This window comes from Equus asinus, chromosome 8 (genome assembly GCF_041296235.1).
Source record: "Equus asinus isolate D_3611 breed Donkey chromosome 8, EquAss-T2T_v2, whole genome shotgun sequence".
NCBI classification, from domain to species: Eukaryota; Metazoa; Chordata; class Mammalia; order Perissodactyla; family Equidae; genus Equus; species Equus asinus.
Window position 1 is genome coordinate 86,451,987 of NC_091797.1, and position 27,514 is coordinate 86,479,500.

At 51.8% G+C, this 27,514-nt stretch overlaps 1 protein-coding gene across 2 annotated transcripts in view; it reads left to right on the plus strand.

Moving 5' to 3' along the window:
* The window catches only part of WSCD2 (WSC domain containing 2), a 109,444-nt gene that overhangs the window by 65,288 nt on the left and 16,642 nt on the right, over positions 1 to 27,514 (plus strand). For both annotated transcript variants that reach the window (XM_070516218.1, XM_044775736.2), the window contains 5 exons: positions 2,432 to 2,546; positions 8,785 to 8,969; positions 18,636 to 18,757; positions 21,592 to 21,766; positions 26,672 to 26,836. In XM_070516218.1, the coding sequence (XP_070372319.1) occupies positions 2,432 to 2,546; positions 8,785 to 8,969; positions 18,636 to 18,757; positions 21,592 to 21,766; positions 26,672 to 26,836 (762 nt within the window). The remainder of the gene's footprint in view (positions 1 to 2,431; positions 2,547 to 8,784; positions 8,970 to 18,635; positions 18,758 to 21,591; positions 21,767 to 26,671; positions 26,837 to 27,514) is intronic.

Consider the following 27,514-nt stretch of genomic DNA (forward strand, 5'->3'; position numbering starts at 1 on the left):
GGAGGACAGGCCTGCGCTTAAATTTTAAGTGAGACGCTGACAAGCTGTAGGCACCTGGGCAGATGCCGTAGCTTCTAATGCTACGTGGAACAGAGGAAGGACAGAAGCAACGTGACGAGTGACCTCACCTCTCAGGTGAGAGCACGTACCCTATGCCAGACCTGAGATTCGCGTCTAAGGCAGACAGATGTCATAGTCACTGCGATCATTTGCCGCATCGATAAAGTGGGTTAACAAGAAGGGTGTGAGAGTCGAATGAAACAAATTAGGCAGGTCCCGTAGCGAAGTGGACAGCACATAGTAGGTCCTCAACACGTGAGAGTTTTGCTCCTCTCTCTCACGCACACACACGCAGTCTGTTGATCCGATGACAGAGAACTCTTGCTGCCAAAGTAGCCTTTTTCCCCTTCCTCTCTCTCTCCATGTCCTCTCCCTCTGTCCCATCCCTTCCTCCCTCTCTCCTCCCTCCATCTCCCTCTTCTTTTTCCCCCTCCTGCTGCCTTACAATGCCTCCTTGGACACTCTGTCCTCCAGTGAACTATTGGGCTAAGGTTGGTGTGCAGCCGTCACCAGTGTGGCCCGTGGACGCTCCCTCTCCCAGCTCAGGTGTGAACAGCACCCATGCCCCAGGTCGCAGGGTGGTGACTCCATCTGTAACAGGAAGGACGTTTGTCATTGAACAAGCCCAGTGACGAGATGCGGGCTTCTCCTGAGCTGTCACCCTCTGATGTGCCCGCTCGAGGAGGCGTGTTTCTTTTAAAGATGGACTGTTCGAACAAATCACCTCCGTCTTATGAAAGAAATTCAAGGTGATCGAGGTCGAGGCGCATCTCCAGCGGGACTGACAAATTCTGCACTTAGCAGCGTGGCATTGAGGCCCACGATCGCTCTGTAAGGAGCCGGCATCCTCTGCCAGACTCTGCTCTCCCAGGGGCGCAAGGCGGGCAGGAAGCCCACAGTTTAAGTAGACAGCTGTCTCGGCAGGGAGAGTGATCAAGTGGCGTGTCGCACTTTCCTCCATCATTCTTTATGACGGCCGTTTAGTTCCAAGGGCTGCTAGGTCCTCCGTCCAACCTCCAGTTACCTCCAAGTGGAACAGTGGAAAGAGAACGGGTGTGGGGCCCCCTAGACCTGATTTAAATCTTTGTTCTAACACCGGTCAGCTGCGGGTCTCGGCCAGGCCGCTTCACCTTTCTGGGCCTCTGTTTGATCATCTAAGAAAAGAGCGCAGGAAAGCCAGTGCTCCCCACTTCACTTGGGTCATTGCAGAGATCCCCAGATTCAAGAAGAAGCCAGCAAGAGTTCAGAACATAGTCTCTGGAGCCGGATTGCCTGCATCCAATCCTGGCTCCACATGTACAAGCTGTGTTTCCTTGGGCAAGTGACTTAACCTCTCTGGGCCTGTTTCCTCTTCTGTATAGAATGGGAATATTAGCACTTACTACATAAGACCATTGTAAGGATTCAATAAGACAATATGTGCAAAGCATTTAGCAAAGTGCATGTCCAAATTAATTATAATAATTGTAACAACATACGGGAAAAGACCTTATAAACTGTAAAGTGCCATCTTCATGTGTAAGAATTACTATTTACCGTGAAGTACAGGAAAATGTTTACTGCTTTAAGAAAACTAAGAAATGGTTTATAATTAGATGGGTGTTCTACATAATTTAAAATTTTCCTTTGAATGGAAGTATTCACCTTGGCCCCCAATATAGGCAAACTGTCAAGTACCTACACTGCATTGTGAATGGCCAGTTTCTTATTCCACTCACCTGAACCTTGTGTCTATTACATGCAAGACACTATGGTAGAAACATTTACACAAATCGTTCCATTTCAACCTCACCAGGTTGGTATTTTCACCCCCTCTGTGGAGAAAACTAGGCCTCAGAGAGGTTAACTGGCCCAAACTCACTAGTCCGGTGCTAGAAAGTAATGAAAGTGAGATGAAAACCTAGACCTCGAGATATCCAAGTACAGTGTTCCTTTCGAGGAAGAATAAATATCTCAAGGCAACTTGTAGAAATGATCCTATGCTGTCAAAAGTTGAGCTTCTCAGAGCTGCCTTAATATGTCTCATCTGCTTGGTGCTTAGGGAATGACCTTGCCTTGGGTTCCTAGGTGCCCAGTTGCTGCCAGTAGAGTCCGGGGGCTTGAGTTTAAGCCTCTCTGCAGGAGGGTCCCCTCCTCCTCTCTGCTGGCCTCCAGGGCCCACAGCCTTACCCATTGGACTCCCCTGCCCTCGTGGGTCAGTTTCTGCCAATGCACATGACCGTCAGTCTCACTTGTTTGTGCCTCTCTGCTCAGAGGATGGGATTGGTAGCCTAAGGTCAACAAGTCCACGTAGCCAGGGGCACACCGGTTACTCCTGTAACTCTTTCAGCTTCGTACCCAGCCAAATCTGACTTTTCTCCTCTCCCCAAAGCCAAGTACATCGGCTGCTACCTGGATGACACCCAGAGCCGGGCCCTGCGAGGCGTGTCCTTTTTCGACTACAAGAAGATGACCATCTTCCGTTGCCAGGACAACTGTGCAGAACGGTAGGGCCTGATGTTCCAGGCTCCATTCATCTCCAACCCCTTCCTCCTCAGGTTCCTGCCTGTCCTGTGGTGTTCTTGACTTTTCCATGGACGGGCATGAGCATGCGGCCACAAGGAGAGAGTGATGCGAGGGGGTGTGTGCACACGTGTGTATGCATGCACACATGCATGCCAGTGAGCAGGACTGTTGGCGAGCTGGTCTGTGGGAGTTTGCAATTGTGCGGTCAAGTGGGGCTGTGCCTGGGGTTGAGTGCGTGGCATGCAGTGTGCAAGGTCAGCTGGTCATGTTTGTGAGCTTAATGCCAATACATAATTATCTCCAAATCATAGTGGCCGTGTGTGCAGGAGACTGTGTGAATGTGTGCAAGCGGCCAGAATGATGCTTGTGTGTGGGAGAAGCACGAGTGGGTGTTGATGTGCGTGCAGGGTGTAAGTCTGAGCGTGAGGCATGTGAGATGCCCGTGGGAGGGGTGAGGCGGAGTTGCCAAGAAGAGAAACCCTTGCTTTTCCCCCAGGAAGAAACACCCACCTGTCCGGACAATGGACAGAAGAAAGTGATGTTCTGGATCGGAACATGCCACAGGGGAGGGAGCTGACTTTCCAAGAGGAGACGAGGCTCCAAAGGACTGGGGAACAGGGACAGGACCCTCATCCCAGGCCTGGGCACTGGCATTGCTGCCCTGGGGGCACCGGGGAGTGAGCTGACCTTCTCCTCCCCTTGTGTCCTGGGTCCCTTGACCTGCAGTGGCTTGTGAAGAGGCCTCTGATAAGCCAAGCCAGATTCTGGCTGCTGGCTCTGGAGGCCACAAGGTGTGAAGGACCTCAGCCACATGACTGGAATGGAAACGGGCAAGCAGGTGGCCGAGGGACTCCCCGCTCTGTCCCTGATTAGGAAGCACTGTCCCCTTTATCATGAGCTGCCTGTGCAGTCCACCACTGTGGTCCTAGCCCAGAACCCACTCCAGCTGGGGAAACGTTCTCAGCCCTTGATGATACTGATTCGTCCATTTATTTCTCAAGCTCTGGGGAGACAGAGGTGAATTCCACAGAGTCCCTGCCATCGTGGGGCTCACAGCCTGGGGTGGGGGGCAGGCGTGAAACCAGAAAAGGGCAGTATAGTGAGATGGGGTTGAGGCAGATTAAATCGCAGACTGTGGAAACACAGAAGAGGCCCTAACCCACCCGGGGTGTCAGGAGAGATTTCTCTGAGGAGGCGGCAGCCAAGGGGATCGTCCATCGGAAGATGAGTCAGATCAACTTGTGTAATTCGGTTCGGTTCAGCAGATATCTATCGGCTGCCCACGTGGGCTTCAGGCGCTGGAGATGCAGAGATGAGTCAGCCCCAGCTCTGCTCTCAGGGCTCTCAGGGGCTCCCCAGCCAGTTGGGGAGATAGAGGCATGGACAGGCTTGGGCCGAAGCAAGCAACAGTTTCCACTTAGTGGGCGCTTGCTCTGTGCCAGGCGCTGTGCTGAGCGCTTTGCAAATATTAACTCTTTAACGCCCACAAGACCCCTACGAGCCAGGAGTGTTATGATTGACATTCCACAGCGGAGGAAACTGGGCTGTGCAGCTATCAAGAGTGCTGGGTGCTAGGCTGGGAGTGCTGGACGAGGTGCAGGGGGGTCATGAAGATTGGAGGAATGGAGGGCTCCACATGGAGGGCTCGGGAAGAGTGACAAAGGTGAGATCTTGAGCCAGGTTTTGAAGGATGAATAGGAGTTTTCTAGGTAGTCACCACAGGACAGAAATAACAGCAAATTCAAAGACCAGAACTCCTGAAACATCCTAAATACTCAGCATCCTCAGGTAGGCAGTGTGGGGTACGCAGAAGGTCCCAGGAGAGTTGTCAGGAGCAGAAGCCCACTGACACGGGGCCTTGAATGCCAACTAAAGCATCGGCCTTGCGGGGAATGGGGAACCACTGGAGAGTATTAACCTGGGGAGTGGTCTACAGTCACTCAACAAATATTTGTTAAACACCCATCATACACCAGGCATTATCCCAGGAAATGGATGTGACCTACAGGGTCGCTGTCATGGAGAATATGATGAGAGCTATAAGAAATAAGTGAGGATGTGGGAAGAGTGCCTGGTGGGGGAGGTGGCATTAGGAGGGCGGTCGGGGATAGCACCTGCAGGTGGGACACAGAGCGCACACCTGGAGGGCAAGAAGGAAGCAACTCATGAAGAGCAGCGTTTGGGTCCCAGGCAGAGAAACAGCAGGGCAAAGGCCTTGAGGCAGGAACGTGCAGTCATGTTTGAGCATCAGGAGCCTGTGACTGTAGCCGAGTCGGCAGAGGGAGGAGCAGTGGGAGGTGAGAATGGGGAGGTGGGTGGGGCCTGGGGAAGACGGGGGACCAGATCGTGTAGGACAGGGGCTCACAACCTGGAGCGTGCATAGCATCACCCGGAATCTTTCGAAACACAGACTGCTGGGCCCCACCCCCACTTTCTGATCCGGCAGGTTTGGGGTGTGGCCCGAGAATTTGCATTTTTAACAACTTCCCAGACGATAAGGATGCTGCTGTTTCTGGGACCACGATTGGAGCACCGCTGCTCTGATTTTTTTTGAGTAGTTATATTGGGATTATAATCCTTTATAACGTTGTGTGATTTCGGGTGTACATTATTGTTTATCAGTTCCTGAATACGCTTCATCGTTCTCACCCCCAGTGGTCTAATTTTTATCCATCACCGTACATACGTGCCTCTCTGTCCCTTTTGCCCACCCCCCAACGCCCTTCCCCTCTGATAACCACTAATCAGTTCTCTTTATCCATGTATTTGTTATCTTCCACATATGAGTGAAATCACACACTATTTGTCTTTCTCTCTTTGGCTTTTTTCATTTGACATCACACCCTCCAGGTCCATCCATGTCGTTGCAAATGGGACAATTTTGTCCTTTTTAATTGAAAGCTGGAGGCATCACACTCCCTGACTTCAAAATGTACTACAAAGCTATAGTGATCCAAACAGCATGGTACTGGCACCAAAACAGACACACAGATCAGTGGATCAGAATTGAAAGCCCAGAAATAAAACCACACAGCTAAGGACAGTTCATCTCTGACAGAGGAGCCAAGAACATGCAATGGAGAAAGGAGAGTCTCTTCAATAAATGGTGTTGGGAAAACTGGACAGCCACACACAAAAGATTGAAAGTAGGCCATTACCTTACACCATGCACAAAAATCAACACAAAATGGATTAAAGACTTGAATGTAAGACCTGAAACCATAAAACTCTTAGAAGGAAATATAGGCAGCACACCCTTTGACATCGGCCTTAGCAGCATCTTTTCGAATACCGTGTCTACCGCTGCTCTGATTTTCACAGCCGACGGCACATTGGAATTACATGGGACACTTCAAAACGTGTGCTGCCCGGGGCCCCCCAGGCCTGTTAAATTAGACTCTCTGGGGTCAGGACCCAGGTGTGGCATTTAAAAAATGTCCCCCAGGTGCTTCTAAGGGGGATCCAGGTTAAAGAATCACTAACAGGGGGCTGGCCCCGTGGCCGAGTGGTTATGTTCACGCGTTCTGCTGCAGGCGGCCCAGTGTTTCGTTGGTTCTAATCCTGGGCGCGGACATGGCACTGCTCATCAAACCACGCTGAGGCGGCGTCCCACATGCCACAACTAGAGGGATCCACAACGAAGAATATACAGCTATGTACTGGGGGGCTCTGGGGAGAAAAAGGGAAAAAAAAATTAAAAATCTTAAAAAAAAAAAAAAAAGAATCACTAACAGGAGGGTTTGCAGGCCGAGCTAAGCCACCTGGGTGTCCGTGTGAGTGCGGTGGAAGCTCTGGGGGTTTTAGGCAATGGAGAGGTGTGATCCATTTTAATTTCTGAAAAAGCCTTCTGGCCAAGGTGACAGCAGTGAGACCCGAGCCAGTAGTCTGGGTCCCTCTCAGGGACGCATGGGTGGCCCTAAGGATATCGAGGCTGCCTCCGTTTCCCTTCCTATCCTTAGTTATCCATTGCTGTGTAACAAATCGTCACCAAATTTAGCATCTTCATACAGCAAACACTTATTACCCCACGTGGCTTCTGAACATTAGGAATTGGGAACTGGGGAGTGGGTTAGTCAGGTGATGAGGCCTCTGTGTCTCTCAGGAGGTTGCGGTCGAGATGTCAGTGGGGGCTGCAGGCTTCTGAGGCCTTGGCGGGGCCAAGGCATCCTCTTCCAGGACGGGCACTCACGTGGCTGTTGGTTGGCGGCCTCAGGTCCTCCCCACATGGGCCTCTCTCCGCGGGCTGCTTGAGGGTCCTCCCAACATGGCGGCTGGTTTCCCCCAGAGAGAGCGATCCGAGGCAGAGAGCAGGGAGGAGGCCCAAACGCATTGCATGACCTAGTCCTGGAAGTCACACAGCATCTCCTCCACCACCTTCTATTCGTGAGAAGTGAGTCACGAATTCCAGCCCACGCTCAAGGAGAGGTGAATGACGCTCCAGCTCTCAGAGGAAGGAGTGTCCGAGAATCTGTGAACACGCTTTAAAACCCCACCCCTCCCGACCTGTGGGGTCTCTTGCCGTAATTGTTTTTTCCCTGGCCAAGCAGCTGTTGAACTCCCTTCTGGATGGGTCTCCCTGCGCCTCCATTCTCCTCCGCCTCAGACTTCATCCTTTCTGCCTCAGAGTGACGGACTGCCACTTGCTTTGGAATTGATAACACCCACTGGGCCTTTTCCTTAGAAAGTGCTCCTTCTAGCAGTGCATCCAATTATACAAGAGGGGCGTCTGAGAACCAGGGCTTGAGAGAGACAGGAGGACTGAGACAGACAGGTGGATGAACGAGGCTGGCCCAGCTCCAGGATTTCCGTGGGGTCCAGGCACCAAGATGCCCACTTAGTTCAAGCTGCTCTTGCTGCAGCTGCCCAGGAGACCATGGGGATCATTGCTACCCCAAGTAGCCAGGGTGTGTGGAGGCACTAGTGTGGGTGGGTCTGTCTCTCCAGCTGACCGCCAGGAGTCCAGAGTGAAGATGTGCGCTGACAGCTCCCATTCGTTCTGCCTCGCGTGGCCTGTGTTTTGCAGGCTGCCCCCCGAGGAGCCCTCGTGGTTCTGGAGAATGCCAGAGGCCACCGTGGGCAAGAGGGCTGAGCAGGGCTGGTCCTACACCCCTCCCTCCGTACCCATCCCCTGGAGCCGGAGCAAGCAACGCCCCTTTCATCTGTTTACACAATGAGTGTCTACTGAGAGTCCTTTTTAGGAAACGATTCCATGGCTCTAAAAAAAAGTTGAAAACCTTGCAGTCCCTGGATTTTTTTTTGTTTGTTTTAGGGGAGGGAATTTTTTACTTGGCTGGGTATGTGACCTCGGTTTTGCCATCTTCCAAAGGGATACGAGAGCCCGCGCCTCCTCCCCTCGCTCCAGCTCCTCTCAAGGGACATAGAGACATCCTTCCTGGGGTGTTTCCTGGAATAAAGGGGCTGGATTCTGGGGCTGTGTTTGGCTCATGGCTCTAAACAGGGAGGAGCAAGAGAGTGGGGTGGGGTGGGAGGACCACAGGATGGGGGGCGGGGTGTCAACCATGTTCTGACGGTGTGTACAGTGGTGTGAACATGGACATGGTGTCTGGGTGTGTGTGTGAAGCATGCCATGTGCTGATGGTGTGTACGATGGTGTGAATATGGACATGGTGTCTGGGTGTGTGTGTGAAGCATGCCATGTGCTGATGGTGTGTACGATGGTGTGAATATGGACATGGTGTCTGGGTGTGTGTGTGAAGCATGCCATGTGCTAATGGTGTGTACGATGGTGTGAATATGGACATGGTGTCTGGGTGTGTGTGTGAAGCATGCCATGTGCTGATGGTGTGTACGGTGGTGTGAATATGGACATGGTGTCTGGGTGTGTGTGTGAAGCATGCCATGTGCTGATGGTGTGTACGATGGTGTGAATATGGACATGGTGTCTGGGTGTGTGTGTGAAGCATGCCATGTGCTGATGGTGTGTACGGTGGTGTGAATGTGGACATGGTGTCTGGGTGTGTGTGTGAAGCATGCCATGTGCTAATGGTGTGTACGGTGGTGTGAATATGGACATGGTGTGTCTGTGTGGGCAGGTGTATGGGGTGTAAGACATCAGCTGGAGGAAGGCAGGTGGGTGATCCCTGGGGGTTCTGGTCCCCAGAGCCCTCCCATCCCCTGGGTCTCCACGCCGGGTGAGTCTCCCTGTCCCTGGGGTCTCCATGGTGGCACCTGCCCTGGCCTGACAGCAGCCTCCCCCAGGGGTTACCTGTATGCCGGGCTGGAGTTCGGCGCCGAGTGCTACTGCGGCCACAAGATCCAGGCGACAAATGTGAGCGAGGCTGAGTGCGACATGGAGTGCAAGGGTGAGCGGGGCAGCGTGTGCGGTGGCGCCAACCGCCTGTCCGTCTACCGGCTGCAGCTGGCCCAGGAGTCGGCCCGCAGGTGTACGTGAGTCGGCCCCTGCCCCTCTCTGCGGCTCCTCCCTTGGCCCGCTGGCCATGACCCTCGCCCACCTGCATGTCTGCCCTGCATCTTCCATGGCTCCCCATCCCTCCAAGCCCTTGGCCGCCCTCCAAGGCCGCCACAGCCCTGCCCCAGCCTCGCCTCCCACTCTACCCCTCGCAGTGACTTTTGCTCCAGCTACTTCGAATGTTTCCACGTGCTCTCTGCTCTCCCTCCCCTCCTGAGCTGCCTTCTGGGCCCGTGCACCCCTCTTTCTCACCCGTCTTCCACCTTGACAAACCAACCTAGAGCCTGATTTTCTGAAAGCAGGTTGTCTCTAATGAGGATGATGGGGGTGACAATGACAATGACAACAGCAAACACTCCTTCCTTTTCTAAGTGCCTTATATGGAATAGCACGTGCAAACCTCACAGTGACCCTTGAAATGGACACTATTATTCCTCTGCTCCCATTTTACCAATGGGGAAACTGAGGCTCAGTGTCACACAGCTTGTAAGCAGCCAAGGGTTCAAGCCAACTGCAGAGCTCGCCTGTTGAATGCTCCCATGGAGAGAATTTACCCCTCACTTATCAGGGATTCAAGCTTGTTGGAAAAAACCTTCAATTTCCAAACTAAGGGAGGGACAGGCATGAACAGGAGAGGATAGGAGCTGGCCCCTCTTCTGTGGACACTGTTCCATTGTCCCCTCTCTGGGTGTCAAGTAGCAGTTAATCTCTGTTTAGGGGGAATCTGCTGTGTGCCTGGCACTCTGCTGAGCCCACCGCAGGCCCGATCTCATTTACCGTCACTACCGCCTTCCAGGTGGTTACCATTGTTAATTATCTCCATTTTACAGTGAGGAAACTGAGGCTTAATGAATTCAAGTAAACCCGCCCAATGTCACACAGTCTAATTAAAGGTGACCCTCTGACCTACAGAAAGAGCTAATGGGCCTTGACGAAAGATGGAGGCTGGGGTTTCTCCTGGTTACCCTTCTGACGCAGTCCAGAAGCAGGAACAGGAATCCACAGCCACATCACTAACCCTTGGCCCAGCGCTTCCCAAATTTGAATGTGCCAGTGAACCCCGTGTGGATCTTGTTAAAATGCAGATTCTGATTCAGCTGGTCGGGGTGAGATTCTGCGTTTCTATGGAGCTCCCAGGTGAGGCTCGGATGCTGGTCCATGGACCACACTTTGAACAATAAGGCCTTAGACCTCAGCCGAGCTGACAAGCCCCACCCAGGATGTAGGCCTGCCCGCACAGGTGAATTTGGCAGAATGTTAACGCCTGTCTGAAGGCAAGGAGACGCCTCTTCCACGCGAGTGTCATTGTTTATAAAAATTCATTGTCAGTTTGCTTGATAATGTTCTGTTTTCCAAATCCCGAGTTTTGGGAACCCCGTTCAAGATTTGCTCTGCCATGGGGTCAAACACGTTGCCCCTTTGCAAAGGGGCTGGTTTCTACAAACGGATGCACCATCTACCTCCCCAGGTCACCCCAGTTCACCCGGGTCTGAAGGCCTGGCTGGCAGAGGGCAGAGGTGCTGTGTGAAATCCAGGCTGGAGGATGTCCACACAGCAAGTTTCTGGTTTGGCCATTAACATAGTGAGGTTTTAATTTGACAGCAGATTTATCATCCTCACCAGGGATCCCTTTACGCCAATATTTATGTTATTTTGATGGTGACTTTCATCATTGGAAGAGATGGCCTTAGAGTAATGGGTATACAGAGGGAATGCAACTGACACTGAAACGTCTAGTGGATGAGATAATAAGAATTGGGCTGTGTACGTCGTTAGCCAGATATTAGCCAAAACTCCTTCTGGTTAATGTTAAGATTGGCTGGGTAATCTGGACATTCTCTCTCTCTCTCTCTCTCGCACACACACACACACACACACACATACTATTATGTGTGATCAATGGTATAGTGACATTGTCATGGACCATCAAAGATTTTTCGATCAGCTGAAATATACAAGCCTCGATGCACAAAGACCACTGGATTCTGCTATAATAGGGTGTGTTTTCCCCTCGCAGCAGGGGAAGGGCTGGGCGGTTGCTGGAGAGTGGCCCCTGAGGCTGGCAGGAATGTTTCTGCACCTCCCAGCTTGCCCACCTCTGCAGTAGCAAAATTACCTCACTGGCATTTTGTTCCATCTGAGAAGGGAATCTCTGTGCTTATGTCCAAGAAGGGGAACACATTCATTCCTACTGAGAGTGGAGTCCTGGGTTCTCTAAGTGCACCCAAGTTGTACTGAATCATCACTGAATAAGGGTTGAAGCTTGGGAACCTTCAGCTGGAGACTAGAAGAAAATCTAAGCCCTATTAACCTCAAGGTTACTGTGGCTGAGATAAGATTGGAGGTCACTTGGATAAGGAGGTGGATGGTTGACAATGTGTCACTTTGGGACTCTTGGTGAGCTCCCAGTTGGCAACATGGTATATGGAGAGAACATGGGGACCATTCATTGAACCAAAACCCTTGGTGGCCTCCCACGTGGATTAGGCTCGGAGAGGATGGATGGAGAATAAAGCAGAGCCCCTGCCCTCGAGGAGCTCACCATCTGGTGGAGAAAGAGACTCAGGACCAGTGGGATCTGTTCCAGCATGGGGGGTACGTACAGGGGGCTCTGTTTGCAGGAGCCAAGGGAGCAACAGAGATTTCCGGGAGAAAGGAGGAACATAGACTCCAGCCATGAGCAAAAGAAATCCGGGCCAGCAAATGTCATGTGTTGAATCTCCTGTTGGAAGCACCCTCCTCACTGATGCCCCATTTTACAGTTTTGCAAACTGAGGCTCACAGAGCAGGAGTGGTTAAATTGACCAGCCCTCAGGGAGGCTCCACAGAGCAGGGCTGTTTGGTTAGGGCCTTGAGGATGCCTAGGACTTTGCCTGATGTAGAAAAGGAGTCTATCCAGACTCAAGACAAGTCACCAAGGGGTTGGAGAGAAATCTAGGCAAAGGAATAGAGTGTGCAGGAGCCTAGAGGCAATTGCAGGAAACAATAGGCAGGCATGGTTTTCCCAAAGTCACAGTGCTTCTTATGGACTGAGCACGGCTGGGACCCAGTCTCTGACTTCTAATCTAGGTGCTTCCTTGCTACAGTGCTATAGACCCCTTGACTTCTTGTATTGGATTCTGAGCCCCATCTCCTCTCTTTTGGGGGAATTCCTTGGCTCCAGCTTAACGCCTTCCTTCCCTGACCCCCGATCTCTCCTTCTGCCTTGTTTCCTGACTCTAAGCAACAAGGAATCTCCAATGTCTCTGCTCCGACCCGGTGGCATCCTTGGCTTTCAGTTCCTGGGATCTGATTTATACACAAATAAATCAGAAAGGGAGGCTTTTCAAGGTACCGGCACATGACACTAGCATGTACTACATCAGGCAGAGAAATGGGAAACACTCCGGGAAACAGGTATGGGGAAACCAGATTCCATTTGTAGAGTCATTAGTTCATGTCAACATGGTGTCCTAATTATGTTTACCTGAGCAGTGTCACAGAACTCTTAATGATTATGAAGATCCAAAGGAGGCTCATTGGCTCCCAAGCACCTCACTGGTGAGGCGTCCGCCTTGCGTAGGGAGCCATCCTACGTGTTTCTGAGGCGATGGAATTCTCCCACAGTAGTGAAGGCATTAAAAGCTTGGCAGAGCAAATGTCTGCAGGCACCCTGCTATTCTGCCTTGACTCAGGCTCTCGGTCACATGGACTCTTTGCCCTTGTTACAAAAGAACCGAGAAATGAACTTTCTTCTTGCTTGGAATACATTTTTCACAGCAGTTTGCTAAATGTGTCGACAAGTGTAGCTCTCCTCCCAGGGGCAGAGGCCTGCTGGTGATTTGAGAACATTATGGCTTTATAGGATGTTGCAAGAAATTTCATTTGCCTGAAAGATTCTTGCAAGATCTGCGTCTCAAGGTTCATTAGACCCGCACGGAACGCATACAAGTCATCCCGAGGGTGGCTGTCCATGGTTCTGACCTTCCTTTAGGGCCGCCGAGCCCCCAGGACTGCAGCCAGGCCTCTCCCAGGGTTCAGCACTTTTCCTCTTGTTTTTTCTTCTCTATCTTGTTCAAAGTATTAGGAAGCTTACATTATCACTGAAAAAAAATACATCCTTGACTCATGCTTCACAATTTACATAGTGGATTTTGTGTACTGCTATCTGGCCATGTTTTGTCTTGGAAAGTTAGAAGAGGAGTTTTGTGCGATACTTGTGCTTCATGCTCACAGACGCTCCATTCTAACCACTTCTGCTGGAGGGGAGCTTCCAATGATGGTGAAAAGTCTCATTGGACGGACGGACCACGTCTAGCTCCTTCTCTGCTGGGCCTAGAGGCCTCTCCTTTCCCTTGATACATGCCTGGGATCCCTGAATTTCATAATTCATATGGGCCTTCATGAGTTCTGCTGTGTAGGGCCAAGAAATGATAGCTAGAAAACTTTCCTTCTGCTACATGATGGTGGGGGAGAATTGGTTTACTCTTTTCCCCTAAACAAAATCCAGGAAGGCTATGGGAGCAATGTAGCTTTTGAAATCAGGCAGACACGGTTTCTAGCCCAACTCTGTCACTTACTCACTGGGTTGACTTTGGCCAGCCACTTGTTTTCTGAGCCTCAAGTGCTTCATCTGTAAAATGGGGACAATTCCAACCTTTAAAGACTGCCATGACCACCAAGTGAGATAAAATCGAGAGAGCACGTGACACAGTGCCTGTTACAGAGTACCTGTGATGCTCCCTTCTTCCAAAAATCAACACTCGTCAGTTGACTCTGCGCAGCACCCAGTTCAAGCTACTGGAAATTCCAACAGCCTTTGGTGATGCCTAAAAATAGCTGGTTTGAATTCTCCTCGGAGAGTTAGGCTTTTTGTGTGATTCAATCTGTCTTTGATTCTAGGGAGCCGTTAGCAGCTCCCAGCTCACTGCCTTTCCTCCTCGCCGGCATCTTTAATGCAGTGGAGCTTGGCCTAATTACCTGGGGGGGGGGGGTGGCCTCTTTCAAACCAAGGAGAACTCTTCCACGCCTGCCTTTAAGCTGATGCCTGGTGACATTTACCTCATTTTTGTGAAGCCCCGGAACAAAGAGATGACAGGACTTCACAGATACTTGTAGCTGGTTCCGGGCTGTTCTTCCTCTGCCCCCAGCAAAGAGAGTTGATGAACAGTTGCTCTGCTCACCTCTTGCTAGTAAAAACCCCAAGCTGCTGAGGTCGTGCACCCTCCCAGCTGGCCTGGCAATGAAGAGCTGACATTATCAGAATGTGGGGCATGGGCCTTTGTGATCCTTGGACCCCTACTGTGGGGCCTGAGAGGGTTTCTGGGAAATTCAGGTGGCTGGCATGGGGTCTCTGGGGCCCAATCACGTTAGGATGGGGCAGGCCTCCCGCAGAATAGCAGAGAGGTGGGAAACTAGGGTGCCATGTCAGACAAGATTGGGGCCAGATCCCAACTCTGCTCCTCACTTGCCGTGTGACCTTGAAGAGCAATCGAATCTTGTTACATCTCAAGATCTCTGCCGGCAAAACAGGATAATAGTATGGGTTGCTGTGAGGGTTAATTGAGAAACAATAAATGTAACACACTTAGCATTGATGACAGACAGTAAATCGCTGATGTTATTTCCGTTGTCGTCATTCTTTAGTAAGCGTTAGTCAGTAGGAAGACACTACCCAGGGTTGTGGCTATTGTCCATGGGCTGTGCACTGCACAACTCCAGGGGGCGCCATTCTCACAGACTATGGGCTGTGAAGAGCAGTGGGCTTGAACTCCATGCTGGATTTCCCTGTGGATTAAACACACCCCAAGATCCAAGATGTTGTAAGTTGGGCTCCCCCAGAGACAAGGATGTAAGCCTTGGTTTGCTTGGGAGGTGACCCCAGGGTGCACCTGTAGGGGAGTGGAGAAGGGGGGCAGGGAAGAGAAGGAGCCAATACAAGCTCCTTTACAAAGAAGGTCATCACTGAGGACGGCTGAAGCTTAATCCCACTGGGGAACCCTGGGACATGGTGGAGAATGTGCTTCAGAGGTGTCCTGCCAGAAGGGCAGGAAACTGCAGTATTCATCCTCCCGCCGTCTCCCATCGTAGGCTGAGGGTGGCTCCCAGGGAGATTAACTCTTTGTAAGGTCCAGCCTGTCCCTCACAGGCCCCAAGGCAGCATCCTGGGTATTTACTGTAGGTCACTGTCAGCCTAGGCTTGAATGGTGAGTGCCAGGAGCATATTCATGGGGCACTGACAGCTCCTGCCATGTAGGATCTCACCACCCTTCACATATCACAGACAAGTGATGGAGAAAGGAGAAAGAAGAGACATTCACTGAGTCCTAGTTAGGTCTCGGGCCCTGTAAATGCCATCGCATGGACTCCCAGCCCAACCATGCAGGGCAGATATGAAGATCCCCATTTACAGATGAGGAAACCAAGCCTCAGGAAGTGAAGACATTTGCCCAAGGACACGTGGCTAAGGAAGTGGCTGAGCCAGGTCTGTCTGAATTTCAAGCCTTTTCCCTTCCTGCTGGACACCAGAGCTTTTTGCAAAGAGGAAGGCATCTGCCTATTGCCATGGAAATCCAAAATTCTTTGTATCACAAAAGAGTGTTATGAAGGTTGAGGCTAGTGAGAGGATTAGATGTCTTGGCTACTGTGCATATTCTCAGTATTCTGATCACCAAGCCACAACAGAGAGCAACCTGCAGAGAGCGATGACCCCCAAGCCGATCCCCAGATCTCTGGGGGGTCCAACCTTCCTGCTGGACATCACGAAGGCCTCTGTGACCATGTGGTTTACCCCCAAAGGCAGACTGGGCAAGACTGTGAGGAGACCCCACATCCAACAGGTTAACTGCTCCTGGAACTGACTTCCCAAGCCCATTCCCCTCCCCGCACGCCTTGACCAGAGAGACTCACGGCAATAGCTCCTGATTGCTCTCTGGCCCTTCAAGGCCTCTGACAACCTCACCTTCTTTGGTGTTCAGGGCATTGACCTCAGCCCTCCTCTCTAAGCTCAGAGGGTCAGGGACTTGTTAGCAGATGCTTAAATGTCAAAGGGAGACCAAGCTCAGCGGAGCTGGGCTTACAGAGTCTGCCTTCCCCTTCCCACCCTTGCAGTCTGGCCTCCTGATGTCCAGCAGGCAGGAGAAAATCACGTGGAAAGAGGCCAAGGAAGGATTCGACTCTCTCCTCCTCCTCTCTTCCGGTTAAGCCTAAGGGCAGGTGGCACGGAGACAGACAGATCCACAGGCCCTTGCCTGCCACTTCCACTGTACTCACAGCTCACCAGCCTCATGAATTCATGTTCATCTCTGAATGGTCCACCCAATATTCATGCCTCCCTTTTAGAGAAGAGAACACTGAGGCTCCAGAAGGAGAGGAAACTTGCCCAAGGCCAATGGTGAGAAAGAGCAGAGCTGCCTGTGGGCATTTGACTGGTGAAGACACTGCGTTCCGGGGAGGAGAAGCCAAGGCGGGACTGGAGTTCTCGTGTCTGCTGGCTGCTTTGCGATGTCTCTGACATTCTTGGGTGGCCTTCTCCTCTATCCTCCCAGTACCCAGGGCACTCTTTCATTGTGGCCCTTATTATTATTAATGTATTCATGTCAGTGTTAATAATACTGATAATCGTGGGCAATTATTGACTGTCTACAATGGGCCCAACCCCGGGACGGATGCCTCATGCTTTTGTAGCTCAGTCTTGGGGTGTGTGCACAGAAGGTGGGTAGGAATTACCCAAAAGGGAAGAGGGGTCCCAGGCAGCTGCCATGGTGAGGGCGAGGAGGGGGGGGAGGGGAGGTATATAGCGTGATGGGTGAATACAACTAGTTTGATGGTGTTGGATGGTGAAAGGGGTGAGGGCTGGGGGTGTGAGGCAGGAGGCGCAGCCAGGACTGGACCCGGCAAAGCCCCTGGAATGCCCTTCTGAGAACTGTGCACGTTATCCTGCAGGCAATGGGCAGGGGGCCACAATTAAATATATGTATTAAGAGACTTATTTAAGGAATTGGCTCATGCAATTGTGGAAGCTGGGAAGCCTGAAAGCTGTAGGGCAGGCCAGCAGGCTGGAAACTCAGGCAAGATTTAATGCTGTAGTCTTGAAGCAGAATTCTTTCCTCTCTGGGAAACCCCAGCTTTCGCTCTTCAGGCCTTCACCTGATTGGATGAGGCCCACCCATATTATCAAGGGTAATCTCCTTTAAGTCTCCTTAAAGTCAACTAATTGTAGATATTAATCACACCTACAAAATGCCTTCACAGCAACACCTAGACCAACGTTTGACCAAACAACTGGGCACCATAGCCTGGCAAGTTGACACAAAACTCAGAGATGATCATGGTTGTTAACATGTTGGTGTATGTCTCTCTAGAGATTTATATTGGGAGATAACTTTTGTATAAAACTGACATTTTATAATACGTGGAGTTTATATGCTCAATTTTTATTTAACATCGTATCTTGAACACATCTTCAGCTCTCCACAGTAACCTTGCACACCATTATTTTTGACAGGGGCGTAGAATCCCATTGTGTTGACATTCTGTGCTTTATTTGTCCAATACTTCTTTGATGGGCACCTGGGTTGCTTCCAGTCTCTCACGTGTTAATTAAAATGAATGCTGCAATGAGCATCCTTATTGATAAACCTTTGTGTCCCTCTGCAGTGGATGCGATGGGTGCCCACCCAATTCCCCTTTTCTGCAGCAACTGTTGGTGGCCAGTGGTCACATCTGCCCTTTGTGTGAAAAATGACCCTTGGCCCAACGGGAGCAGCCTCTCCAAGGACGTTATGTCCCACAGCCAATAACTGACAGACATTGGGGAGGGGGTCACACGGGGCCAAACCCCTTTCCTTAAAGTGATGCCAACCATGTGGTGCAATTTACACTCCAGGCTGGAGGCGGGCCCCCGCTGAGGTCTCCTGCTTGCTTAGCTCCGCCCCTGCCCTGTCAGGCTTTCCCCTCTTCCTGAGAGCACACCCTCTGCAGAACGCTGTCTCAGGTTCTGCTTCCAGGAAACCAGCCTAAGACAACTCCTCTGGGTATTTTGTGGAGGGGCGACTTCTACGGATGGGAGAGCAGTGCCTCCAAATTTTCTATTGTGCAACTGGGATATTTCCAGATGAGGTTATCCTAATGGAAGTCCCTCCGACAGATCAGTCCCTTGTAGCCTGTGGGTGCTCAGCCCTGGGTGGGCAGAGACTCCTGTGGCCCAGAGTGTCCCCCTAATGTCCAGGACAATGGGAGGGCAAGGGGCACCTTGGTGCTGTGAGGAGCGACAGGACAGCCCTGGGCCTTTGTCTTTCTTCAATGCTCAAACGCTCAGCCCTCTCCTGACGAGACCACGAGAACCCTCCACGGCATGTCATTTCCCTGAATGGGGAGCTGTCACCGTTGATAATAAGGAAGCAAGACATAGGAATGCTGACCAAGAAAAGGGGATGATGTGGCCCGGAAAGAACATCTAGTGACCTGGATGGTTGACAAAGATGCCAGGGTTGAGGAGACCATTCTTTGAATTATCCAGCTCATGAGTCCCCACTTTGGTTCACTGTGTGACCTTGGACAAGACTCTTGCCCTCTCTGGGCTTCAACTTGCAAGTGCTTCCTTCAGAAGGTGGTTCTCCTAGCCTAGCTCTGACTGTTCCTTCTCCCTCTGGCTCTCCAGATGGAAGTGCCGTCTTCCGAGGCTGCTTCCGCAGACCCAACAACCTCTCCCTGGCCTTGCCTGTGACGGCCGCCATGCCGAACATGTCCGTGGACAAGTGCGTGGACCTCTGCACAGAGAAGGTGAGCCCAGGGTCCTGCTCACAGAACTCCAGGGAGGGGTGGGGTGGAACCGCTGAAAGAATGGGATGCTTGTCTGGAGAAGCCATTGCTGGGATGAGGGAGGTCATCACTGTGATCTGTGACGTGGGAGAGGGATGCGACCGTTTCCCGTGGATCCAAGGCACAGGAGTTACACAGGGTCAATTGCTTTCCCTTTGAGGCAGTATGTAAGGAATTTTCAGGGATTAAGGTAACATTTGAATGGGGCCTAGAAGCATGAGTAGAAGATTGTGAGTAAGGACAAGGACAATCCCACCTTGGGACAGAGTGAGTTCCCCATCACTGGAGGTGTGCAAGCAGAGGCAGGGCAGGTGTGGCGTCCAGAACTTCTGGCATGGAATAGCAGTTGGACTGGGTCATCTATGGGTCCTTTCTCAGCCTGAGATCCTTGATGGCTGACTGTTTACCCTTCCTCCCTAGCCAGACAGTGAACTCCACAAGATTGGGGCTGTGCCTTAAATATTTTGTGCCCCCTCAATACCCAGCACAGAGCTAAGCACATTACTGGCACTCAGTGATGTCTGAGGAGCTCCATCCTTCACCCAAGACGAGCTAATGGCACGAGGGTCCAATCCCCGCCCACCACAAGAAGGCGGTTGCCCATTTCTTTCATCCACTCAGCCAGCATTTAATGAGAACCGCCTTTGTGCCAGACCCTGTGCTCCGTGCTGGGGATGCAAAGTCAACAAGATATGGTCTGTATCCTCAAGGACACCGGCATTTGCTGGGGGCCTGCCTTGTGGCTCCTCCTGGGTGCTCAGCCTGCGCCCCAACACCTGAACGCCCCCACCCGCTCTGAGTCATCCTGCTTGGCCGTTCCTCTCATTGAGGCTTAGAATCCCTGGAGGATCCCTCAGGAAGACGGAGAGGCTGCAGCATCCCAGAGGCTTCTGCTTCCTGAGCACGTCCTCTGTGCAGCCCTCCGCGCCACAGGTCACACAGCTTACTTTTCACTGCAAGGCTAGGAGTTGGGAATTCTCATCCCCATCCCACAGATGACAAAATCAAGGCTCCAACAGCAGAGTCTCTCACCCAAACTCACAGAACAGGCAAGCGGCAGAGCTGGGACTGACTCCAAATCTATGCTCTTAATTTCTGAGTCACCCTAGAGACCCCACAGAGAGGCTTCCAAGAGCCATTCCAGGGCAGCCAGGTGACCTCAACTCATCAAGCATTTCCTGTGCTTGCTCTGCTCCTAAGAGGCGTCCTGGAAGGCTGGTGAGATTAAAGGAAGTTTGACCATCATTTGGTCCCCCTCTCTCGGGCAGGAATCCCCCCATGGCATCCGCTCCAGGTGGACATTCCTCACTCTCTGAGGCCCCTGAGGGCCTTGGAGGAACCTACAGATCAGCTGGAGGTGGGGGACAAACACACACGCGACAGCGAGGTCAAGGGGCAAACCAGTGTAAGAAAGGGTGGAGCTGTACACAGGACTGGAAGGAAGTGAAGGTGTGTGGGTGGGCAGGAGGAGGAAGAGGAGAGGAAGGCCCCCCTGCAAACTTCCTTCTTCCAGTTTATTCTGATCCCCTAGGGGCCAAAGGAGTGAAACTGAGGGGATTACTAGGCAGGGGCACAGAGTGGCTTGTGCCAAGTGGCAGAGGGTCTGAGGCTTACAGTGTCAGAGAAGGCTCCCATATGTGTCACCACTTAGAAAACGTCCTCAGTCGTGGCCCAGGCTGACCCACCTGAGTCTCAGCTTCTCTCTCTGCTCTGCAGCGAGGGGCTACAGTTCATACTCATTATCTGTTAGGAAAGAAACCAAACCCACCGTGGCAAAGCTCACAGATCCAGCCACATAGGCACGACCTTGGTTTGTTACCAGATTATTCCTGGACCAGCCACCAGGGAGAATTCAGGACTGTGGGCTCGGAATAGAAGCAGAGTGGACGAGGGACATTCCACTGCCCTCCAGACCTCAGGTCCATCCTGCTCCCACTTGGCTGTTCCATAGGACAAATAAACCAATCGCGAGCAGCTCTGCCAACCAAGACTGTGCATACACGTAGGTATCAATATCCTCCTCAGCTTCAAAGAACGAAGTCACACAGCTTTTCCCAGAGCATGGGCTTCATATCGCCATCAGACCAGGGGGCATTTGCCATGGTGCGATGCATGACTGGGAGAAAGGCATTTCTTCTTCAGTTTTCTTTCAAGTCCTCCAGGGAGAAAGCTTCATCTCGGTGCTAAAGTGTCTCTCCCACCTCTCTACCCTCAATTCATCTCCCTTTTGCAGGAAAAATGGACCCAACCCCAGGCTCCGAGTCTTGGCAGGCAGAGTGCCTGGTTAGAATTTAATGACATTGTTGGTTTCTACAGTATTTGCCGTTACCATATGGAAATGTACGGAAATGCTGGTTCTCCACAAGCACTACTTTGGGGAGTGATATCAAGTTTCCTTTAAAATTTAAGTTTCAAAAAGGCAAGTTGACTTAAAGGAAATGAATAAATAATAGTACAGGAAAACAGAAAAGAAAATGGTAACTAAGTGAGGCGATGGATAGGTTGATTAGCTCGATTGTGGAGATTCATTCACAGTGCATACATATATCAAAACATCAAGCTGTGCACCTTAAATATATGCAACTTTTATTTGTCAATTAGACTTCAATAAAGCTGGAAAATGTAAAAGCACAGGGTGTACCTGGATGGGGCAAAATCATAAAAGTAGGGTTCACTCATGAAGTCTGGGGACCCCAGGTCTGGGAGAGTGATGGAGAAGGGAATAAGGGGATGCGTTTGGAGTCCGGGCAGTCCCAGGATGTAGTGACTCTCTTCCTGTCCCACTCTGTCCCCAGGAGTACCCACTGGCGGCCCTTGCGGGCACTGCCTGCCACTGTGGGTTCCCCACCACGCGATTTCCCCTCCATGAGAGAGAGGACGAGCAGCTCTGTGCCCAGAAGTGCAGTGCGGAGGAATTCGAGAGCTGTGGGACCCCAAGTTACTTCATCGTGTACCAGACGCAGGTCCAAGGTGAGCCAGCCTCCCCTAGATGGTCTCCCGATGGCCTCCCTCCAGAGGTGCCCTGGTCAGTCCATTCCATACAGCACCTACTGTGCATGCCGGAGGGCAGAGGGCAGGCCTGGTGAACTTGGCTAGATTAGAGATCCTGGACGGGCAACATGGAGGGCCCCAGGCCAGGGGCGGGGGGTTCTAAAGACCCTCATCTCCATCCCTCATACTGAGGACCCCCTTGGTGGCTCTTTCCATATAATGGAGGCAGCGAGGCTGAGTGGGAAGACATCGGGCTGGGAGTGGGAGGCCTGGGGTCTCCAACATTGATGCCCTGCATAATCCTGGACAAGTCACTTCCCTTTCTGGTCTCAGTTTCTCCATCTGTAAAACACAGCTGTCGATTGTTGATCTCCAAAGGCCCTTCCAGTTCTAGGCTTCTGGAAATCGGTCTATAGTCTCTTCTTCTCTTTCTCTGGCCACTCCTCCTTTCCTCCTCTAGCCTGCCTTTTCTAATGGAACCCACACTTAGTGTAGATCTCCTCTTCCGTCTCTTGGGACTGTGATGATGACGATGGTGGTGATGATGGTGGTGATGGTGGTGGTGGAGCTGGGGTTGCCGGTGGCACTCAGGGTTTCTCAAGGCCGTTCTTTGTGCTAGACTCAGTGTCAAGTCCTTCGTTTGCGTTTTCTTGCTGAATCCCCTCAGCTCTCCTCTGAAGCGGGAACCGTCCTTGTGCCCACTTCACAGGAAGGGAAACTGAGACTTAAAGCAGTTAAGGAACTTGCCTGAGGTCATGCCATTTATAAAATTTCTGGATGGAAACCTTTTCTCCTGATTGAGGCGTCACAGAAGGCGGGTGACACCTGGAGAGGTCCCGTGCTGGGACACTCAGCCCAAAGGAAATCCCTGAAGGGCTCCCAATATCTGAGCATGCTGACCACCTACTATGCACCAGTCTTATGCCAAGCCTCATCTCGTGTAAGGATGTGAAGCCCACAGTAAGCCTACGATCAGGGCAATATCATCCCCGTTTTACAGGGTGGGAGAAGCAACACCCAGAGGGATTCGGAAGTGGCCACAATTACACATCTACAAGACTGATTTGCTTTCATGTCTCTGACTCCGAAGTGCCAGTAGAAACCTTTGCCCACAGTGGGAAGAACCCTCCCCACACCCCTTGCAGCCTGGAGAGCCAACTAAACACCGCTGGGCTAGACCGCCTCTTCATCTCCCAAGAACCAGGCCACGACGTATGGTTGGGCAGGTTGGGCACTGCACAGGCCAAACCTACAGGAACGTGTTTAGCAAGCGTGGCCCTGGGCTGAGTTTCCACTCCAGCAAGGAAGCATGAGCATTTGCTGGTTTTCGGGAAGTGTTGCTGAGTCTGTGCCAATCTGCGCTGCCCCAGCCTGCAGGGAGGGTCACACACAGATTAATTATCCCATGACCGTGAACGGCTCAGATGTGGGCGAAACAGACACTGGAGCCTTCACCACAGCAGACAAAGAGCCCTAATTGATGACTTTGCTCCTTCCCAGTGTCCCGCCCCCGGGCCACGACTGCTCTTCAATTTTTCCATGTCCTGCTTGCAGTCCCTACATGCTGGGGAGGTTAGAGAGTCGTGCGCTCCATCAGGCTGCCTAGAGCCTGGTCCACCATGGCTGGCATTTATTAAGCACCTACTATGTGCCAAGTCCTGATGCTCCTGCCGGGAACCAAATAATTATTGAGCACCTACTGTGTGCCAGGTACTGTCTAAGCCCTTTAGGCTGAATTAACTCGTCGAGTCCACACAACAGTCCAATGACACAGGTGCTGTTATTATTACCATTTGACAAATGAGGCAACTCGGCACAGAGAGGTTGAGTAGCTTGGCCAGAGTCACACAGCTGGGACAGGGCAGAGCTGGGATTCGAACCCCAGGCAATCTGGGTCCTGCGCTCTTAACCACAGCTTCTCGACATCCATTGCAAATACTTCACACACATTATCCATTTAATCCTGTAAGGTTTATTAGCCCCATTCTGCAGGTAGGAAACCGAGGTTCAGAGAGGTGAAGAGCCTTGTTCAATGTCACGCAGCTCGGCCATGACAACTCTGGATGGAAAGCCAGGTCTGTCTGACTCCAAAGCTATAGACAATACCGCCTCCAGCATCTGCTCCGATTTATGGAGCTTAAGCACAAATAAACTTTCTTTTTAGTGCTGAAAAAACATCCTTTACGTCAAAATTGGTCTTGGCCTCCCAGGAAGTCTTTGAATGGAGAATTCTGTTTTCTGAGGAAATTGAGAGGCCAAGTTCTTTCTCCCTCCCAACATGTTACTGTGAAAAAATGTCAAACCTCCAGAAAAAATTGAAAGAATGACCCAGTGCACACCATATACTCAGCCCATAGACTTCCCGTTGGCCAGCCTCTGTTATGTTTACCACACACCCCTCTCCGTTTCTCCATCCCACCATCCTTCTTATTTTCTGCAGCATTTCAAAGCAAGTTGCAAACATCGTTACCCTTTGGCATGCATATCATAAATGATAATTCAATATTTGCATATGATATTTTGAAGTAACATTGACATAGAGCGAAATGTACAAATTTGAAGTGTACTATTTCATGACACCCGGGTGAGCCCCACCCCTATCGAAATATAAAACATAACATACCAGAAAGGTCTCCATCTAGGCTCCTTTTTGCAGTGTGTTCCATGAAAACCATTCCCAGACCAAACAAAGACCGGGTTTATTTTTCCCAAAGTCTGCTCTCCTCGGAACAGATTAAGCGTGGCATGCTGGGAGACCGGAGTTGGGCCTCTGGCTGTAGCAACAATATAATTGATTGACACTGACGGTGCGTGAGTCCTGTGCTGACACTCACCGTGCCTCCTCCACTTGAGCCTCCTAACAACCCCGGGACGTGATCGCTGTTCACAGTCCCATTTTGCAGATGAGGAAACTGAGGCTCAGATCCACCATTTTTCCGAGGTCACCCAGCACACAGGTGGCAGAATTGGAATTTAACTGGAGGACTTCAGACTTTTCCCTGGGAGGGCTGGTGTGAGAATTCAGCGCAGGTCCTGGGAAGATTTCAATAGCGGCAGGTAATGCAGCACAGGAAAGAGCCCTGTAAAGTCTTGGAAGGAATTAGGAGAAGGGGGTGTGATGGGCGGTCTTAGAGGGTGCTGCGTGGTCAGGCGAGATGAGGCTGGGCTGAACACTGGGTGGTCACTGGCGACTTTAGCAGGAGCTGGTGCAGTGCAGGGCGGAGCCCAGAGAGGTGAGAGTTGGAGCCAGGAGAAGGAGGAAACGGAATGGGGTGTGGACACGTGTGCCAGGAGGGTGGCTGAATGGGGTGAGGGCAGAGAGGGCTGCTGGAGGGAGATGTTGTAAGCGATGGAGCTCTTTGTTCATGTTTGAATGCTAATGAGATGGAGCCCGCTGAGAGACAGGGAAGATGCAGGGGGCATGGATGGAGCAAGGAGCTTAGGGAGGAGGAAGGAGGTGGTGGGAAGCCACAAGAGCAGGGGGCGGCCCCTTCCTCCTAGAAGTGGGAGGGGAGGAGAAGAGGATGTGCAGAGCAGCCTCGTGAGCTCAGGGGGCAGGAGATCCAGGGAGGGGAGGGAAGTCTGCCTGCCGTCCCTTCACGGGAAATAAGGGCAGGGGTCATCGGCCCAGAGAGGAGAAGACGGGTTGGGATTGAAAAGCCAGGACTCTCTCTTCCTTTTCCACTGCGGAGCTTGCTCTGCTGGGCCTTCCCTCAGCTTCCCCTACGTGTGCAGGGAGTAGAAGAAATCACCACCGTGCCTTCTCAGCTCCAGGACGGATGCAGTGGGAGGGACTGAGGCACACGCTTCCCATTAGCTCTGTCTGGAGTGGCATCCTGATGGCTCTGTAAAACCAGAGAAACGGGAGTATCAGCATGGTACTCACCTGTGCCCACCATTTTCACAGATGGGGATGTCAAGGGCTAGAGAAAAATAGTAACTACCCTCTTGAGCTCTTTGGTGTATTAACATATTACATGCATTATTTCATTTAATCCTTACAAGAGTCCTACAATTTAGATATTGTTGTTCTCCACCCATCTATCCACCCACCATTGCATCCATCCTTCCACCCATGCATCCTTCCATCCACCCATCTATCACCCACCCATTCACCCACCCGCCTACCCATCCATCCATCTAGCTACCCATCCACCCACCCACCTACCCATCCATCCATCTAACCACCCATTCAGCCACCCGCCTACCCATCCATCCGTGTAACCACCACCCACCCATCTCCCCATCCATCCGTCTCTCTGAGCAACATATATTACAGTACGCATTACACACAGTAATGGTAGCCCGGGGAGTGCAGGGAGGGAGGGAGGAAGTACCAGTTCTAGAAGCAGTCCATCTGGCAAAGGCAGGTAGGGGGCAGTGAGGCCGAGGGAAGAGCACGCCTGAAGGTGCTGGGGCAGGAAGGAGCAGAGCACATGTGAGGAAGGGAAGGGACACCGGATGGCCAGCAGGTGCGAGGGTGGGTGGGATGAGCCTGAGAGGGTGCAAGGGCCAGGCCACACAGGGCTTGGAGGCCAAGATAAGAACCTTGCACTGGATCCCATGTAGATGGATGCCCCTTGAGGAAGAAAAGGGGGGGCAGATATGAGAGAGTGACCACTGTGTCAGAGGGGAAACTGAGGCAGGAGAGAAGACTCATGCTCCTAGCAGATTTTGTTGAATTCCTACTATGTGCTCATCCCTTTTCATACATGATCTCATTCAACCCCCACATCAACCCTGTGAGGGGGGAACCCTCTCCCCCACTTTACAGATGGGGAAGCTGAGGCCCAGAAGGGGTCTCATCATGTGCACCCTGGTCCCTTCCGGACAAGTTATATCTAGCCCTGCCACTGACCCATGTGGGTGCCCTGCCCTTTGCAGACAACCGCTGCATGGACAGAAGGTTCCTCCCAGCCAAGTCCGAGCAGCTCATCGCACTGGCCAGCTTCCCGGGCGCCGGCAACACGTGGGCTCGCCACCTCATCGAGCTGGCCACCGGCTTCTACACTGGCAGCTACTACTTCGACGGTTCTCTCTACAACAAAGGTGAGGAGGTGGAGGGGGGCGGGCGGCTGCCTGGGCTTGGAAGGACCCACTGGGAGGCCATGGGACTACCCCTTCCTGAGCACCTACTGTGTGCCACTCAGCTTGCCCGGGCATGTTTACTGAGACCTACTATGTGCCTGGTACCTTCCCTTCACTTCTATCCCATAAACATTTCTTGAGAAGCATGTGCTGGGTCCCTCACCATCATCCGTTCAATAAGAGAGATGTATCAAGCCCCTACTATGTGCCTGGTACCTTCCCTCCATTTAGAGCACCACAAACCTTCCTTGAGGTACTACTGTGTGCTGGGTACCTCACTACAGACATTATTGACCAGCAACTCTATGCTGTACACAGAGGACATAACTGTGCTCAACGTGGGGACATTTCTGGAGGACCCACTATGTGTCAGATGTCTCATCTATACTGAAGTCCGTGATACTTGCTGTGCAGGTTTCCTGAGCACCGCCGTGTTCTGGATGCACCTTCCTAGTTTCCCAACAGGCATGTATGGAGCGCTGACTGCGTACCAGCACTTTGTGTAGGTTATTGCCACAGACGTTCTCTGGCCATTACTACGTGGCGAGAGCTGTGCCCAGTGCTGCATTCACTCTGCACGGTGACCCTGGGAGGCAGGCTGATGACACCACTTCCCAGATGTGAAAACTGAGGCTTGGA